Below are 18565 nucleotides of genomic sequence, written 5' to 3' on the forward strand. Positions count from 1 at the left end.
CCCCAACGTTGGCCCAACGTTGGCGAGTGGTCGGAACCGATGTCACCAACGTTGGCGTGTGGTCGGAACCGATGTCCCCAACGTTGGCCCAACGTTGGCGTGTGGTCGGAACCGATGTCACCAACGTTGGCGTGTGGTCGGAACCGATGTCACCAACGTTGGCGAGTGGTCGGAACCGATGTCACCAACGTTGACCCAACGTTGGCGTGTGGTCGGAACCGATGTCACCAACGTTGACCCAACGTTGGCGTGTGGTTGGAACCGATGTCTCACCAACGTTGACCCAACGCCCCCATGTGTTCGTGTGGGGCGTGCTGGGGAGGCGTCGCCCGGCACATTGCCACGCCCACCGCTGATCCACCGCGGAAGTGACGTCATGGCGCCTCCGTCTCGCGCCGGGTGGTGCGGGTGGCGCCCCCCAGTGGCGGGCCTCGAGGGGCGCGGGGCGTGCCACTGGCAGGGATGACGGGAGGGTGAGTCGCGTCGTCTTGCAGCCTCCTCACTCCATTCCGTTTGTTTCAAACCACCAACCTCCCCCCCTCCTCCTACAACTTCCACATCCTCGCTTCGTGTAGCCGAGTTACAATCTGTCTGTTGAGAGTGTGGGGGGGGGAGCGGCAGAAGTTGTGTGGGTGGTTGTTGGTGGTGGTGGCTGTTGGTGGTGCTGGTGGCGGGCGGGCGGGCGGGGTCGGGGTTTTGGATCGAGGGGGGTGGGGAGGTACTCTTCTCGCTGGGTTGCTGAGCGAGCCGAGCGCAGCGCCCCACCGCCGCTCTCCACTGCCCCCCAGCTGCGCTCAGCCCGAGGCTGCTGGTCACGCTCGCGGCCGCCACCAACTCGGCTCGCTCCTTGGTCACTCGAGAGACGCCGCGTGGTGGTGGTGGAGTCCGCGTGGTGGTGGCGGAGTGTGTGAGGTGGAGTGTGTGAGGTGGAGTGTGCGAGGTGGTGGAGTGTGCGTGGTGGTGGAGTCCGCGTGGTGGAGTGTGTGTGGTGGTGGAGTGCGTGGTGGTGGAGTGTGCGAGGTGGAGTGTGCGAGGTGGTGGTGGAGTCGCGTGGTGGTGGTGGTGGTGGAGTGTGTGAGGTGGAGTAGACCGACCCCTCCACCCGGCAGCGCTGCTCAGTCATGAGCGTCGCTCTGGAGCTCGGCGTGCAGCTCCCCGAGTTCACCTCCGAGTCGCTGTGAGTCTCCTGCTGCTCGCGTCTTGCGGGCCTCGTACACAGCGCGCCGGGACACACTCGGTAGTAGATACTCGGTAGTACATACTCAGTAGTACACACTCGGTAGTACACACTGTGGTGCATACTCTGTAGTACACACTCGGTAGTAGATACTCTGTGGTGTATACTCTGTGGGACACACTCGGTAGTAGTACACACTCGGTAGTACACACTCGGTAGTACACATTCTGTGGTGCATACTTAATATATACTTGGTGGTGCACACACAGATACACACTGATACACACACACTGACACACACACACTGATACACACACTGATACACACACTGGTGCACACACACACTGACACACACTGGTGCACACACACTGACACACACACTGGTGCACACACACACTGATACACACACTGGTGCACACACACACTGACACACACACTGACACACACTGGTGCACACACACACTGACGCACACACTGGTGCACACACTGGTGCACACACACACTGACACACACACTGACACACACTGGTGCACACACACACTGACGCACACACTGGTGCACACACTGGTGCACACACACACTGACACACACACTGGTGCACACACACACTGATACACACACACTGCTAAACAGATGCTGGTACATCAAAGACAAATGCACTTGTGCTATACAAGCACTGCCATATGACTACACACTGATGCGTCCCAACACTCGTACTACACAAGGGTACACACAGATACACACACAGAAACAAAGACTACCCGCGTAGCCCTGACAGACTGCAAGAGCAAGTGGAGTGGGTGGCCAGCACCACGCCCGACCGCCTTTGTCTCCCCTACACCCGTGTTGACCACATCCCGTTGGTGCACCCCAACACAACGCACCCCAACACAACGCACACCAACACAACGCACTCACTCAAAGTCGTGGACACCCACCCACCCACCCACACGTGAGGAGGATGGCGCACTTGGGAGCTGTGGACTTGTGGGCCCCGTCTGGCTCCACTCGGAGTGCCCCAGACGCCAGAAATCCGTTTCGCTTTCGCCACCCAAACCCCTGAAGCAGATGTCTTGCGTTGAGCCCACACAAAAGGGGGCCTGTTGTTATGTTACACACACACGCACAACAACAGCGGCAGCCTTTGTACGCTGTAGCGGCCAGAAAACATGTACGGGTCTCTCGCAATGCTGGCTTTCTGGGCTGTTACCATCATGTCCTGTAACTGCACTCTATCCAGCGCTGACGCCTTCCAAACTCGGAGTTTTGCCAAACGCTTCTGAGGCTGTGTTTTTGAGTCTGTGACCATCGGCGTACGGCACTACCACTAGATTACAATATAGAGGTATACCTCTCTATATAAAAAACCTATTTTATTGTACCCTATATTCCTGCACATAGCAGCAGCACCACGAGGACAATCTATGGCGAGATGGAGGATGTGACTGTGACGCCAAAGTAATTCCTGGAACATTGTTTCAGACTGTTCTGACTCGTATGAATTACTATCCAGTATCAGACATACTTTGCCTACTGACCAAAATCACCCTTCAATGTTGTGCCCGTTATGGCCAAATCTCAGAAGCGAAGTACATGGCTAATGATGTTCTTGTATCAGAGAAGGCCTCGAGTTTGCCAGGCGTTGGTAACTTGGACTTTAATGTAGCCTAGGAGATGGCAGAGCAGCGGTAGATTCTTGACCCTTACCTGTGCGGAGCTTCGAGCGTTATTCCCGTGTATGTTGTGGGTTTCCGCCTGGCCCTCCCGTTTCCTTCCACAGTAAGCCAAAGAGCTCGTTTCTGTGTTGGAGGTTGTCAAACATCTCGACGTGGCAGGACCCTCCTGAAAAAAATGAGTCTTGAGGCTCGGCGAGTGAAATGAATGCTCATTATACCAAAGTGCATAACACAACATTAAGGCAGTAACACAACATTAAGGCAGTAACACACGTTACGTGTTCAGTTATCATTATCTGCAGTTATTTGCCATTCTATTAGTGGATGAAGGCCTCCAAATGCTGTGTCAGTCACGGGGGATTGTTTGACCATACTTCACCAATGCGGGTTGGTGGATGCCTTTTTATGTATTTTATCCCCCCCCACTGGAAATTTGACACATGTATAGTACAGTACAACGTGCCGTGTGGGGTTACTGCCTCACGTGCGTTTATCTTCTTCACAGGCGCAAGCCCTTCCTCATTCTGCAGTTTCGCTGTGCCACAGTGGGACGTGGCCCCCCTGTGCACCAGCAGCATCACACTCGTAGCTCTCCGCGCACTCCTCATGCCCTGTAAAGTGCACAAACACTACCCGGGTGCATTGAAGGCCCTCTTTACCTGGATCTGCAAAGACAAAGATCCCCCTTATAGCCTGAACAGACTGTTGGGGCAAGTGCTGTTCGCGAGCATCTATGAAGGCCGGCACGGCACACGAGGGGGTGGGTGGCCAACCCCACCAGGAACTTATTTGAGGCGGAGTCGACCTAGAGGGGAGGGCAGGCCCATGACCGGTTCACATAATCGTCACTGGTGTAGGCCGTGAGCGGGAATCGAATTCGGGTCGCCGGGTTCGTAGTGCAGCGTAGCGCTAACCGCTACACCACCGCTCCCCACAACCTGGATATGCACACACACACACGTGTTCTTTTTTGTCCTCTCCCCACGCACGCACACCCACACACTCGTAATGTTTGTAATTGAACGTGATTTTAGTCTCAGGATAAGGCGTGGGCGGTCATTGTTTAGTCTGGAACGAGTGCCAGTTGGTGGGCGAATAACTGGGTATTACGAATTTGTTTAGCCTGGCCCCTGTTTGAATGTCTGCGGTGATTCACGCACACGTGACCTAGCTGACTCGGGACGACACATCCCATAGATTCGGTTGAGGGCTTAGTGTGGAGGCGGTGGCGTGTCGTGGTTCGTGTCGTGGTCCGTGTAGCGGTCCGTGTCGCGGTTTACGCGTCGTCAATCTTAAGATCGGTGGCGGTCGACGTTTGAACCGGCTGTCACCGTAGGGTTACCACCTTTTCCACTGTAGATCGAACACAAACCTTGGGTCTATTATCAAAACTGTGCTGCAGTTTACTGTTCAACAGAGCAACACCGGTACCAGATATCGGCACAAATCAATTTCTGCCGCCCGAACACAGTGTGTCACTTATTCGGAGGGGTGGCAAACCTACATGTTCTCCCCGTGGTCGAGTGGATTTTTCTCCGGGTCCTCCAGTTGAGAGTATTTTGGTGCTATAAGCCACTTCGTTGAGCTATCATTTGTGGCGAGGTCGCTTCTAAAAAATAGCTATGTAACTCAGTGGGCCCTACCTGTTAAAATAAAAATAGTTCAGTTTCTTTTTTAGTTACCTGACCACCTCCACCAATCAGAATCAACCAGGATCTTCCACATGGCATGGCGAGTCATTGGATTGGCCAGAGGCTGCAAACTTTAAACTTGGGCCTCGCTTATGAACAAGGCCCAAGCTTCGGGTTCGATGCCACGTTCCCATGGACACTTAAACGCAGAGCTGGCTCGGTTCACATACCAAGGCAAAGCGGGCTTAGCCCGGATTTCCCATGGCGGCCTTTACCGTTCCATGTCACATTCACCTTGGCCAAGCAGCCCGTGTTCTTTGGGCTGAGCAGCTCGTCTTCCCTGAGCCGAGCCAAGAATTGAGACTTGCCAGGCCGTAAAACGAAAGTTTCCTGGTAAAGCTCGAGTCTGGTTGCTGCCGGCCGTGGGAATGCTCGCGCGCGTGTCGGCGGATCGTCTCGAGCGGCCGTCGCCCGTCGCGTTTCGTCCGCCGCGGGGGGAGGTGGCGGTGGCGGTGGCGGCGACGGCGACGCGGCCCCGGCTGCAAAAAGCACTTTTGCCGCTTGTCGCGGGGGTGGGCGCGCGATTCGAATCCGGCAGGCCATGTGTTAGCCGTAAAATAACGCCGTCCTCTTCACAGTGGACGGAGAGGCCATTGTGTGAAGGTGTCGCGGTCCAAATTGGGCCACACTCGAAAAATTACCTGAAAAGTTTCTCAATTGGGATTACACGTGGCAATCATCGCCCGCCTCCTGGGAAACTACCGCCACGGTGGCGAAATGTTAACTACCTCGCCTGGTATGCAGAGGTTGTGAGTTCGATCCCGAACCTAATGACTATATTTGGAGTTTGCATGTTCTCCCCGTGGTCTTGTGGATTTTTTTTCGGGTTTTCCTGTTTTTCCCTCCACATTTAGAAACATGTGTTAAAGAGTATTTGGCTGCTATAAATTTCCATGTGATAATCTACTTCTTTGAGCTATCATTTGTGGCTCGGTCGCTTCTGAAAAAGAGATGTATAGCTCAGTGGTCCTTACCTGGTAAAATAAAAAGAGTCTATGGTTTAGTTTTTTACTTCAGGGACAGCTGGCACTGGGGGTGCCCTTTCAAATGTTTGGGATGACATGTAATGCAAGTTGCTTATTGTGTGTAAATCTCTCTCGCGAGAGATGGCCCAGTGTAAAGGAGTGCACTCTGTCAAACACAACCCAGTAACCGTAGAATGTTGAGTCAGTGTTGGGTTGTTGGGCCAACGTTGGTCCAATTGTTCCAACCACGTCGCAATGTTGAACCAACGTTGCACGTTTACATCTAAAGAATGTTTATAATCACCAACTTTTTTTTTATTCAAGCACCCGTGGGCTGCGGATGCCGTTCAGGTCGTGTGTCCGCTGGGCCGTTTTTTTTTCTTCATGCGTGGAAATGTTGTTGCCGAAATAACCGCGGGCAGTGCTAAATTAGGTTAGGTGCGGGCGGAACGCTGCGACACGCAGCAGCCGCCCCCCTCGTTAATAAATCAACCCCGGCACTCTCGGCACATCGGGCAGCGGCTCGGCCCCACCGCACGCACTCCGTCGTGCCCTGCATGGTCACGGCACGATAAGGCGATCACAACGGCGATTCTTCTCAACCCTTGTGCTATGGGGTGGCCGCTCCCTCCTGCCCCCCCAAAGCCATTCACAAAGTCCCCCCGGAATACTGCACACACAGATGTTAGGCCCACGCTTCTAGTCCGTGCGGTGCTAGTAAGGCATTTGTCTCGCGTTGTGCGAGGGTGTATTTTGTCGCCTTTCCTTGCGCACACGCTACATTTCTCCTGCACGGTCTCCGTGCCGCAGACTGCGCTCCCGCAGCCCTGACATTCGTGTGGGAGGTGCAGCCCCGTGGATAGAGAACAGCTGGGTGAGAGACAGATAGGCCACTAAAAGCGGTAACATTCCGCCGTGCTGAATCTCCCCGCTGTTCGCACGACCAGCCCTGCATACAAATATTAACGACGTCGGTGATTGCAGGTGACGTTTCGTGAGTTTAACACGTAGGCTTTCGCGACCAATATTGTTCATAATCAACGATTTTTGGGTTTAGATCGCGTTATTTATAAATGTGTCGTAACCCTCCACCACCCGACACGGCCAATCAGTAAAAAAAAAGTGTCACGTTGACAAAAGACAAATAGTTCACTGCTTTAGCCCACCGGTGTGTTGAAGCGTGAAACCACAACATTTACAATTTGAGTACGACGTTTCGCTGGTAATTGCATCCAGCATCATCGGGCAATTCGCCAGAATGGTGAGGCTCTGCTGTGTCTCCCGTTCTTATATAGAGCAGCAGCAGGGTGACGTCATCATTAACTCATTAACTCATCAGGTGCAAAGATTTGAGGGGGGGGTTATTGTAATTATATACTTGATTAGTAATAAGGCTATTGTTACGATGCGAGTTGTAGATTAGTAATCATTTGGAATGTGTTCTATTGTGATTATGCTACATTAATAATCAGTTAGTGCTTGTTTCCCTTATAAGGAATTGTAATGCATCTTATTTAATAATACGCTTCCAGGCCGCACTAAGCCTGTAGCTGTCTGAGCGATTAAAGTTATTTCTGTTTCTCTCAATCTCAATGGATTCTATAATTAGTCTTTGCCAGTAGTAACTAGTTTTACACAACACTTCAACGTTGTCAAAATCAATTGAGTGTCCCTGTTGACAAGCATGTTCTGCCACTGCCGACAGTTGTGTTTGCGATAGTTTAATATTTCTCTGGTGTTCTTTTAGTCTTACACTAACGTTACGCCCTGTCTGTCCAATATAGCATCTGTCACATACACAATTAATCCGATATACACCTTCTGTTGATAATTTAGGTAATTCGTCTTTAGTGCACGTTACTAATTGTTGAATTTTGTGTACTGTACCAAATCTTACTGTAATGTTTTGCTTTTGCAAAACACGGGCTAATTTGTCAGTTACTCCTGAGATAAATGGTATTTTTATTGTTTTAATAATCTGATCGCTTTCAGCAGTGTTGCTTTGCGATCGTGATTTGGCATTTAGTGCTCTGTTAATTTGAGCATTATTGTAGCCATTCTGTCTTAGTGCTTCTTTAACATGTTTAATCTCTCTCACTAGACTTTCATCATCTGACACGGGCTAAAACAGTGTCAGATGATGAAAGTCTAGTGAGAGAGATTAAACATGTTAAAGAAGCACTAAGACAGAATGGCTACAATAATGCTCAAATTAACAGAGCACTAAATGCCAAATCACGATCGCAAAGCAACACTGCTGAAAGCGATCAGATTATTAAAACAATAAAAATACCATTTATCTCAGGAGTAACTGACAAATTAGCCCGTGTTTTGCAAAAGCAAAACATTACAGTAAGATTTGGTACAGTACACAAAATTCAACAATTAGTAACGTGCACTAAAGACGAATTACCTAAATTATCAACAGAAGGTGTATATCGGATTAATTGTGTATGTGGCAGATGCTATATTGGACAGACAGGGCGTAACGTTAGTGTAAGACTAAAAGAACACCAGAGAAATATTAAACTATCGCAAACACAACTGTCGGCAGTGGCAGAACATGCTTGTCAACAGGGACACTCAATTGATTTTGACAACGTTGAAGTGTTGTGTAAAACTAGTTACTACTGGCAAAGACTAATTATAGAATCCATTGAGATTGAGAGAAACAGAAATAACTTTAATCGCTCAGACAGCTACAGGCTTAGTGCGGCCTGGAAGCGTATTATTAAATAAGATGCATTACAATTCCTTATAAGGGAAACAAGCACTAACTGATTATTAATGTAGCATAATCACAATAGAACACATTCCAAATGATTACTAATCTACAACTCGCATCGTAACAATAGCCTTATTACTAATCAAGTATATAATTACAATAACCCCCCCCCCTCAAATCTTTGCACCTGATGAGTTAATGAGTTAATGATGACGTCACCCTGCTGCTGCTCTATATAAGAACGGGAGACACAGCAGAGCCTCACCATTCTGGCGAATTGCCCGATGATGCTGGATGCAATTACCAGCGAAACGTCGTACTCAAATTGTAAATGTTGTGGTTTCACGCTTCAACACACCGGTGGGCTAAAGCAGTGAACTATTTGTCTTTTGTCAACGTGACACTTTTTTTTTACTGATTGGCCGTGTCGGGTGGTGGAGGGTTACGACACGTTTCGTGAATGTGACTCATCGCGAGTCTAAGAATCGACGTATTGATGCTTTTGTTACGCACCCGCTGATCACAATGGGAGACTCGAGCTGTTATCGGCGGCAGCGTGCACATCGCGTCTGTGTTTTACAACGCTGCCCCGTGGCTGCCTTCCCATGCCATCAACGTGGCTCTATGCGTTTCACAACAGCGCTGTGCTTGCCTCTCGGTCGGCTCGTGGCACCTGCCACAGTGAACGTCTCCTGGAGTCAAAAGCTACCAGACGTCACCTCTTGGCGAGGAATGTCGTGATTTTGAATTGGCAAAAATGTGGATTCCGTGCCGGTTATAAACTTCCTTGCCTCGTGCTCAAAACTTGTGGGCATGGGTATCTGATCAGTAGGCGTGGGTCCTGATCAGTGCGTGGAGCTATCAGCTCACCATGTAAACTACTAAACTATTTTTTATTTTACCAGGTAAGGCCCACTGAGCTGTATAGTTCTTTTTCAGAAGCCACCTGGCTGTCACAAATGAAAGCTCAACGAAGTGGCGGCTTAGCACGTGGAAATGTATAGCAGCCAAATACTGTTTAACGCACGTTTCTAAATGTGGAGGGGGAAAACCGGAGGACCCCGAGAAAAATCCACACAACCACAGAGAGAGAGACACAGACTCCAAATACACAGCAGCAGGCGTCAGGGTCGGCATCGAACCCACGACCTCCTGTATACCAGGCGAGGGAGTTAACATCTCCTAGCCACCGTGGCGTGTCCAGGTTAAGCCTGCAGTTACATCCCTTTTAGGCACGTGATGCTGTCTCATTAAGGAGAGTGAAATAACAAAAAACCAAAAAAAAAATACCGTTAAAGTTAAATAAATGCTAATATTCATTACGTTAGCTCTTTGTTTAGTGTTTTTTGGATAAATTGACAGTATGCCGGTTGTATGACGTAATTTTCTGACGGTGTGTGCGTTTATAAGCATTATAATTTGTTGTGCTGCAATAGAAAATACCCCTAAACAGGCTTATGTTGAGTGAACAGCGTTTGGAGAATTAAATAAATATTTTATTCTTACTTGAAGTACAGCAAGGCACAACAACCAGAAGATTAAAATGCTGAATACATTTGCAAGGTTGAAGGGAACTGATATCGTGATAATCTTCATATTTTTATCTTGTAATTATCATATCGTAAAAACATTATATTGTGGCACAGTTATTTAGAATCCAGTGTTTATGTATAATTTCTACTATCGTGACATCGCTTCTATGGAATCCGTGTTTTTCCCGCCAAAAGCGGTGTCACGTGACCACCGGGTGACGTCACTATTGTTAGCACGACGTTCGTGTCACTTCACGTGCTATGTGTGTTGAACTTCTTTCACACCGTACGTAGCCAACCGTGCTAATCGGAGGTGCGGGGGGGGTGAAGTACAACAAACTGACACACAAAAAGCGACGTTAATTATCCAACAATAACAAAAACCCCACCTTAAATTGTCATAAAAAATCCAAACGTATCCGCATTAAAATTAGTTTTAATCCTAAACGGATCCCTAAAGCCGGTGGTGTTTGAGTGGGGACCGCGTGCCGCCCCGCCAGGGGGAATGCGACCGCCCACTAATTGCAGCTGCAGATGAACGGGCGGCCTGTTGAGCCGCCCGGCAGGGCGGAGCGCAAACCGTGGACGTGGCCACTACAGCGGCACTCAATGGCCCACTGTTGTGGTGTGTGTGCGGTTTTGTGTGCGGTTTTGTGTGTGTGTGTCGTTTTATGCGTGGTGTGTGTGTGACGAGCTCTGTAGGCCTTGTTAATGCATGTAAGAGGATTTGGATGTTCTCCAGAACCATAAGACGCTGCTCCGAAAACTAAAAACGAATTGATCTCTAGAGAAAGGCAACCCTGGGTAAGAGGCCCGTAGCCTCAGCGATGTTCCAGCAGTGATTCCCATCCCGTGGTGTATGGGCTGCTGGTGGTTTTACAAGGCCATGTGAAATGGTCTGCGGAGTGAGCACTCCAATTTAGAGTTGTTTTAATTTAGGAAAATACTTTTTGGTTCATGGTGATTGGTGAGAAAATGTGAATGGTTTGACAGTCGTCAGCGGGTCCAATATGGTTGGGAACCAATCTCCACGTGTCAATCAGCTCAAGCCTCCTGTCAATCACGTGGCTTCCGTGTCGCCACCCCCACGCTGAATCCGCCTTCACTATCCCCACCCCCTGTGGAAACAGACTCCGCTCCGTGCAGCTCACTTGTGCTCGCTCCTTCTCTCTCTTCCCTCCTCTCTCATCATCATCATCAACCCTCTCATCATCATCATCATCAACCCTCTCATCATCATCAACCCTCTCATCATCATCATCATCATCATCAACCCTCTCATCATCATCATCATCAACCCTCTCATCATCATCATGATCAACCCTCTCATCATCATCATCACCAACCCTCTCATCATCGTCATCAACCCTCTCATCATCATCATCATCAACCCTCTCATCATCATCATCAACCCTCTCATCATCATCATCAACCCTCTCATCATCATCATAATCAACCCTCTCATCATCATCATCACCAACCCTCTCATCATCGTCATCAACCCTCTCATCATCATCATCATCAACCCTCTCATCATCATCGTCATCAACCCTCTCATCGTCATCAGCCCTCTCATCATCATCATCATCAACCCTCTCATCATCATCACCAACCCTCTCATCATCGTCATCAACCCTCTCATCATCGTCACCTTGACCCCTCCTGCCCAGTGCTCTTTGTTCCTGCTGCTCATCTCAAGCCGTTCCCCAGGTGCCTGTTTTTGGGGACTTCCATCCCTTCGCTGCCCCACTGGTCTTGCCCCGTCTGCTGCCCCTTCTTTAGGCAATGGCCTCGACTGCCCTTTCCGGGGTGTGCCACAGGTACAAACTTCTGATATCGTCTGCAGCCTTCTCCGGATTATAAGACGATCCGGAAACTAAGAGAGACACCCCGGTGGACCGGTGTCAATACAGTTATGCAGTTACCAGATTATTAGACGAACCCCAAACTTTTGCTTTTAAATACAGAGAGGGGGGAAGGGGGGGGAGTGTCCTATAATCAAAATAATTCGGTATATTCAGGTTGGTCTTGAGGAATTGACGGGTGTCAATTTCTAATGATGTTTCGGTACATAGTTGAGTCCACGATTATATTGTACGTAGAACATTTTGAAAAACCCAAATTGTTGATTTCTTTGGCTCCCCTCCAGTGGCGGAGAGGAGGTTTGAAAGTTTGCATCTGGAGGAAATGTGACGGCGAAAATATTTGCCCAATAAAAATCTGTGTCATAGTTTTGTTGTTGTAGCTTTGCAACGGTTGAACCTAGGCCCAGACACATTTGTGTCTGCAGCTTTTGAAGGATTCAATCTAAATGTGGTGTCGTTTTTTTTTTAACCTCAATCTTTGGCTACTCTAAAAAGCGTGACACTAAAGCCAAATGAAACCGGTTGACGCCCACGTCTGGTTCCAAGACACTTTATACACACACACACAACTATATATACACACACAGCTATATATAAACTATATATACCCAACTTTTTATCAAGAGACAAAGATCACCCGTGTAGCCTTAACAGATTGTAGGAGCCAAGTGCTGTTAGCGAGTAGCACCGTGAAGGCCGGCATGTCACAGGAGGGGATGACTGGACAGCACGACACCCGGGCACCATCGTCTCCCCAGTGGCGATGTTGACACACCGCTCCAGGGCCGAGGCGAGATGTTGACTACCTCGCCTGGTATGCAGGAGGTCATGGGTTCCATCCATGCTGACGCCTGCTGCTGTCTATTTGGAGTTTGCGTGTCTCTCTCCCCCGTGGTCGAGTGGATTTTCCCTCCTGTTTTTACCTCCACATTTAGAATAATGCGTTTAGAGTGTTTGACTGCTATACATTACCACGTGATAAGTCGCTTCGTTGAGCTATCATTTGTGGCCAGGTCACTTCTGAAAAAAAGACTTTACAGCTCAGTGGGCCTTACCTGGTAAAATAAAAAATTATTTAGTTTCATAGTTTTACTCATTTGAGGTTGAGTCGACCTAGGGAAAGCCCTGGACCGGTTCAGATAATTGTTCCTGGTGTTGGAAACTATATCTATGCACACCACACACACGTGACTATATATAACTTCGGATGCTGCCAAGGTGTAATGGTTTGCACACTGGACTTGGAATCCAGAGGTCGCCGGTCAAATTCTATCTGCACTGCAGGTGAAACAAGGGTGCAGGTTTTTCCCCGAAATCCCATCTCCCTCCCCCGCCCGTGTCCACCCAGCGGTGCGTATGAGTGCTCCACAGTCGGTCAATCGGTAGCTCACGTGTGGTGGTGGCGGGGTAAAGTGTGGGTACTTCCACTTCTTCCAGGACGTCCGGTCAGTGTGGAAAAGTAGGCCAAAGAAATCTAACCTAGACGCGTTTTCTCTTAAGAGACACGCTTTAGTGGAGGCCCCTTTCTGCCAGCGGTGGCGTGAGCTATCAATTGCACGGCTGCGCCCCTACCTTCTACTCTATACACGACAGCACACATGGGTTGCCTTCCAGCCGGGATCACGAGCAACATTTTTAAATATTTATCTCCAGGTCTGCCCGGTTCCGCGTGGGGCCCTTTTAAAGCAGAAAAAAGGGGCAATGGAATGTCCAAGCGTGACGGGCCAGAGAATGCCAGTTTCTTCTTATAAGGAATAGGCTCCAGCCCTCTTGTCATCTGTAATCCCCGTTAAGGATCTCGCGTCGCGCTTAGCAGTCGCCGCTCCACAAGCACCACCCGCTTCGTTTCATCATGGCGGCGGTGGCGGTGGTGGCGATAGTGGTGGTGGTGGCAATAGTGGTGGCTGTGAAATGGGATGCCTCTTTGTGAAAAAGCATCCGACGCCTTCCTGTGTGAGCGGTCCGTGGAATGACACCGGAAGCTGAAGGAGCCGCAAGGGAGGGGGGAGCAGCCCCCCCACCCCCGTAGCTGTACACGTGGCCTGGGGCGTTTGGCAGCGTCGTTCCCACGGCCAGTGGGAAGTGTGCTGGAACGGTGGCCCGGGTGGCCGGTTCGGTGATCCCCACCCCCCCCACCCCCCTGGCCAAAACCAATCTCGTGACCTTGACCCCGGTGTCCGCTGCTGCTGCTTCACCCATTCTCTTCTTGACAGCTCGGCTCACTTGGAGCCCGACTGACCCCAGAAGTGGTTGCGGTGGCATTGGGTCACCGAGGAAGTGAGATGCTTGTGCTCAAATTCCTCGCCGTGGTGATGTAAAAAAATCTACAATTGCGTAAAAAAATACAAAAGTTTCGGAAAACTACTCAACTCGAGCCCATGGCTACGTTCAGCTTTGTTTAAAAAGTAGTTTTTAGTTTTTCAGATCACTCCCTGACTCTTCTTACCAGTTGACTTGTTTATTAACATGAGTGCCATTTAGTCAAATAAAATTTGTTTACGAAATCGATGAGTCCAAATATTAATGTAGAGGTCCTTCAAAAAAGTGTTTTCTGTTTTAACAGGATAAAAAACCATGTTTTCTATATGTTATTTTTATTATTGTTATTCTTGTTTACAAAGGAAAGCCTCAGAATCAATGAGACTCTTTCAAGAGGGTCCTGCCAAGTTTTCACGGCAGGGGTCACTAACTGATGTGTCTATTCCGATTGGGTAATTATGCAGAGGTAATTTTTCACAATTGTAAAAAAAAATGAGGACGATCACGCCGGCACACAAGGGCCTACTCTCGCCAATTTACATTGCGCGGGATCTTCTGACGTCCATTGTTGAAGCAGACGCCCCTAGGCGTGATGAAGATCGATACACTCGTAGTGATAACCAGGGCGGCCGCTTAATCTGAACCGCATGGTTCCGCGCGACCAGCGGCAAAACGCGTCGTCACCGCCCCACGTCGTTTTGTCAAATAAATGACTGAATGCTCCTTGGGGTCGCGGTGAATGCGTTTTTTGAGTCAAAATAAGCTGCACGTAAATGCATTCCATGCAACCCCAGACGGTTACGAGTCGGGACGCTGCTCTAAAAAAGACTTGCGCGTAAGTCGCAGGCCGCGATGCCGCCAGTACAATCGTCGCGCTCACGTACGGGACGACGCACACGCAGGGCTGTGCGCACGTGGATGGTGATTGTTGTACGTTGCAAAACTGGCAACTACATTTTTTTGCCGGGTGTCATAACATGGCTCCCGATTCTGAAATGTAAAATAAGAACGGTTGGAACAACCCCGGTTACCGACCCAAAGTTTTTGACCCATGGGCTTTTCCAGGAGCATGGGGATTCAGCAGACCCCCCGTACACACCGGTGCTGTCAATGGGTCGCCCCTGGGCAAAGCGGACCTCGGCTCGCATCGATCGTGAAAACCGGGCATCCGTGCGCCGCCGACGGAGGGCTCGCTGGAGGAGAGGAGGAGAGCGTGGGTGCCTGGGTGGGCGGGCGATCTCTGGTGCAGTAATTATGGAATTCCTGCACACTGAGCGAGCACTGTAAGAGCGGGCGCAGTGTCGCCCGTTGTCCTCCGTGGCGTGGAGGGCGGGGGGAGGCCGAGTTTTGCCTGAACCCACCCGAGCCCAGGAGCAGGGTTGCCGCTGTCCTTCCTGGGTGTGGTCCGGCCACAGATGATGAACCGTAGTGTGTCTGTGTGTGTGAGTAAGCCGCTGTGTGTGTGTGTAATTCGCTGTGTGATGGAGACCGGTAGCGTAGCAGTTAGTGCTCTGTGCTATCAACGCAGCGACCTGAGTTTAATCCCCGCTCGGGGCCAACACCAGTGACGATTATCTGAACAACCCTGACACCTGAAATACATGAAGTTTGCGTCTATCTCTCTCTCTCCCCGTGGTTGCGTGAATTTTTCTTCGGGTCCTCTGATTTTAAATGTGGAGGGATAAAACCAACGTGCGTTTAGAGTATTTGGCTGCTATAAATGTCCACGTGATGGCCAGGTCGCTTCTGAAAAAGAGCCACGTAGCTCCAGTGGGCCTCACCTGGAAATAAAAATAGTTCAGTTGATTTTAATAGTTTTATTTGAGTCAGATTTCAGGTTCCAAGCCCTTCGTGAACATGTTTAGGGTTTGCATCAGTTACTCCCCTCTCATCTTTATATGTAAGCCAGCCCAAGATTTCCATACATCACGTGACTTCTGTGAGGTCACGCCCACTCTGAATCTCTCCTCTCTCTCCCCACGACCGCCCCCCCTGAAAACAGATGTTGCTCTTCCTGCTTGTTCCTTCTCTTTCCCAGTCTTCCCTTCCCGCTCCTCATCCCCCTCTCATCCCTGATATCTTGGCCGATCATTCCTCGGCTCAAAAATGTCTTAGTCCTTGGGCCAGATCAGAATTCGGCACAAAGAGCGGTGATCATATTTAGCGATGCCAGTTTCTGTGTATGGATACTCTGTGATTATGTACTTATTCAACAAGGTCATTGATTTGTGGAGTTGTACGATCTCCCCTCTTGTTCTGTTGCATGCGTTTCCTCCGGGGTTATCTGGATTTTTCTCCCATAGCTGAAACAAACCACACCTAGTAAACTGGTATTGGCCAAAAACATCACAAATTCTGAAAAAGTGACCTGAGAATCACCAATTGGGATCATCAATCGTAATCGATGCAAACATTTACGACAACATTGAGAAGCCGACCGGTTACAATCCCGGTCTGACCACTCCAGGAAGCTTCATCACAGGCAGAGACACGTCCAGCACATCTCACAACCACTGTGTTTAACGGCTTACTGTCACTAGGCCTTGCATTAACCTATTTACAGACCCCTGCCGGTTGATGGCCTCTCCCACGCCTTGGCGTGTACAAGAATTGTTTCATGGCACTTCCATCACGCTCGTGGCGGAGTGGTTCGCGCGCACCGCGCTCCGAACACGGCGACCTGAGTTCGAGTGGGGGTTGATGATCCCGACCGATCCTGGTTGCAGCCCTTTTCCACAAACCCGCACTGACCGGCGTGGTGAAGTATGGCCACGCCAAACAACGACCACCGTGCAGCGAGGGCCTTGTCCAGCATTGAACAGAATGGCTGTGGACCGTTGTTGATGCATCGAGCACAGCGAGGATGACGAGGCGGTGGTGGACCTCTCCCAAGGGGCCGTGGATAAACACCGCTGCGCCGTGAAGCGGCGACGGTGAAAGTGGTTAGCCGGTGACATCGTTGGCGATTTTTAACATCCAAAACCTTCCTGGGCCCTGCGTTTCCCCAACCCTCTCCCTTTCAACATCCATACCGGACATCTGTGAAAAAGAGCTTTATAGTTCATCAGATTCCTCCGGTATGAATACAGATTCTGATTCTGGATATGGTATCGTTTTGAGTAGCTTGGCCCGTACCCTACGGCCATAGCTATTAGGCCTCATCCTCTGCTCTGAACTGCCCATTGTGTCTGTCTGCGGACACTTTTCTCCGAACCTGGCAATCGAAGTTAGATTCGTGGCCACCAATTAACAGTGTTGTCAAGTGATATCTGAAGCGCTCCTGGCATCGCTGCCCCCTTAATACAAAAACAACAACCCAACCACGTGAACCAGAGTAGCGAAGTATGGTCAAATCTGCTCCATGAAGACACGGTGTAGGGGAAGCCTCATTCTGGCAGTGGACTGAGAAAGGATTGTTTATTACTTTTATTTTTTATTTATAACACATTACGATGATATGCTTCAGAAAAGCCCTGGATTTGGCATTCTTTGATTTCAGAAAATGTATCCCACAGGGTTCTATAAAAATCTGGAGCGAATCTTAAGGAAGCCGAAACGGCCTTTGCTGGACCTCCTAGCCGTTGGAATGCAAGATTCCTGTCGGACATTCCTGGAATTCTTTCATGTAGATCCCCCCCATGCCTCCCCCTCCCCGGTTCAAGCGATGGGCAAATTGTGCTGAAATGTATTTCTCACACGCGGCCTAAAACCGGGGGACCTAAGAACTTTGTCGACCCACAAAACGAGCAAAGGCGCAGCCCCTGCTCTTTTGTTTGCCCGCATCATCGCCGCTGGCCAGACGGACCGCCGCTGGGCGGACTGACCCCCGCTCCCAGCGAACCCCGAGAACAGGCAGTCGGCGGCCAAAATAACAAGAAGAGACAATTTATTTCGCGAATTCGCGACCTCCGATTAGCACGGTCGCCTACGCACGGTCGCCTACGTACGGTGCGAAAGAAGTTCAACCGTACCTACATAAAACATTTCCAAGAGACACAACACACGCGAATACGAGGCGGTGGGTTCCTTAATAAATAACTACACGAAGCGGCCCTTTAAAGTGCCGCACGCGGCTCTGGAGACGCAGGTTTGCAGACCCCTGCCCTGCAGGGTATTTGGTCTACTCGTTCACGTTGAGCAAACGTGTTGCAAGAGGTGGACGTGTTGCAAGAAGTGGACGTGTTCCATGCTTTACCCCACCGATCGACCAACTGCGGTGCAGTCACTGACAGCGCTGGTTGGACAGCAGAGGTGGGGCATGGGGGATCCGAGAAACTCGCACCCATTGGGTCATTTAGGAAGTCAATGGAGTTATGCACTTTTAAATCGAGATAGAAAACGTATTTCTTTAGAACCGCTTTCTGTGTTTGGTTTGTTGTCCTTCCCCCGCACGTACAGTTAGCACGGTTGGCTATGTACGGTGCGACAGAAGTTCAACATACATACAACTGCAGCGCCAGGAATTGAACCAGCGACCTCCTAGATGTCATGTCCAGTGGCATGCTCACCATTACACCACCTGTGGTAAGAAAGAGGAATAATAATAATACTTTGGCAGTCCACTGATGGGTGTACGCCTATCACTCCATGTCTGGTCAGTAGAGGTATTTCGAGCATACTTCACCAGGCTGGTCATTGCGAGTTGGGGGGGAGGGGGGAAATTAGAACTCTAGAC

The 18565-nt window shown here is 49.8% G+C and overlaps 1 protein-coding gene across 3 annotated transcripts in view; it reads left to right on the plus strand.

The window, feature by feature from the left end:
- Window positions 1-382: 382 nt before the first annotated feature.
- The window catches only part of LOC144948961 (LIM and senescent cell antigen-like-containing domain protein 1), a 50073-nt gene continuing 31890 nt past the window's right edge, over window positions 383-18565 (plus strand). The window contains exon 1 of one of the 3 annotated variants that reach the window (XM_078878741.1): window positions 383-473. In XM_078878741.1, coding sequence (XP_078734867.1) covers window positions 463-473 — 11 coding nt within the window. In that variant the 5' untranslated portion in view covers window positions 383-462. Of the gene's footprint in view, window positions 474-992; window positions 1178-18565 lie in introns of those variants that run through there. The other 2 variants (XM_078878739.1, XM_078878740.1) reach the window with 2 other exon arrangements.

The sequence above is a fragment of the Lampetra fluviatilis genome, chromosome 51 (assembly GCF_964198595.1).
Source record: "Lampetra fluviatilis chromosome 51, kcLamFluv1.1, whole genome shotgun sequence".
Lineage (NCBI taxonomy): Eukaryota > Metazoa > Chordata > Hyperoartia > Petromyzontiformes > Petromyzontidae > Lampetra > Lampetra fluviatilis.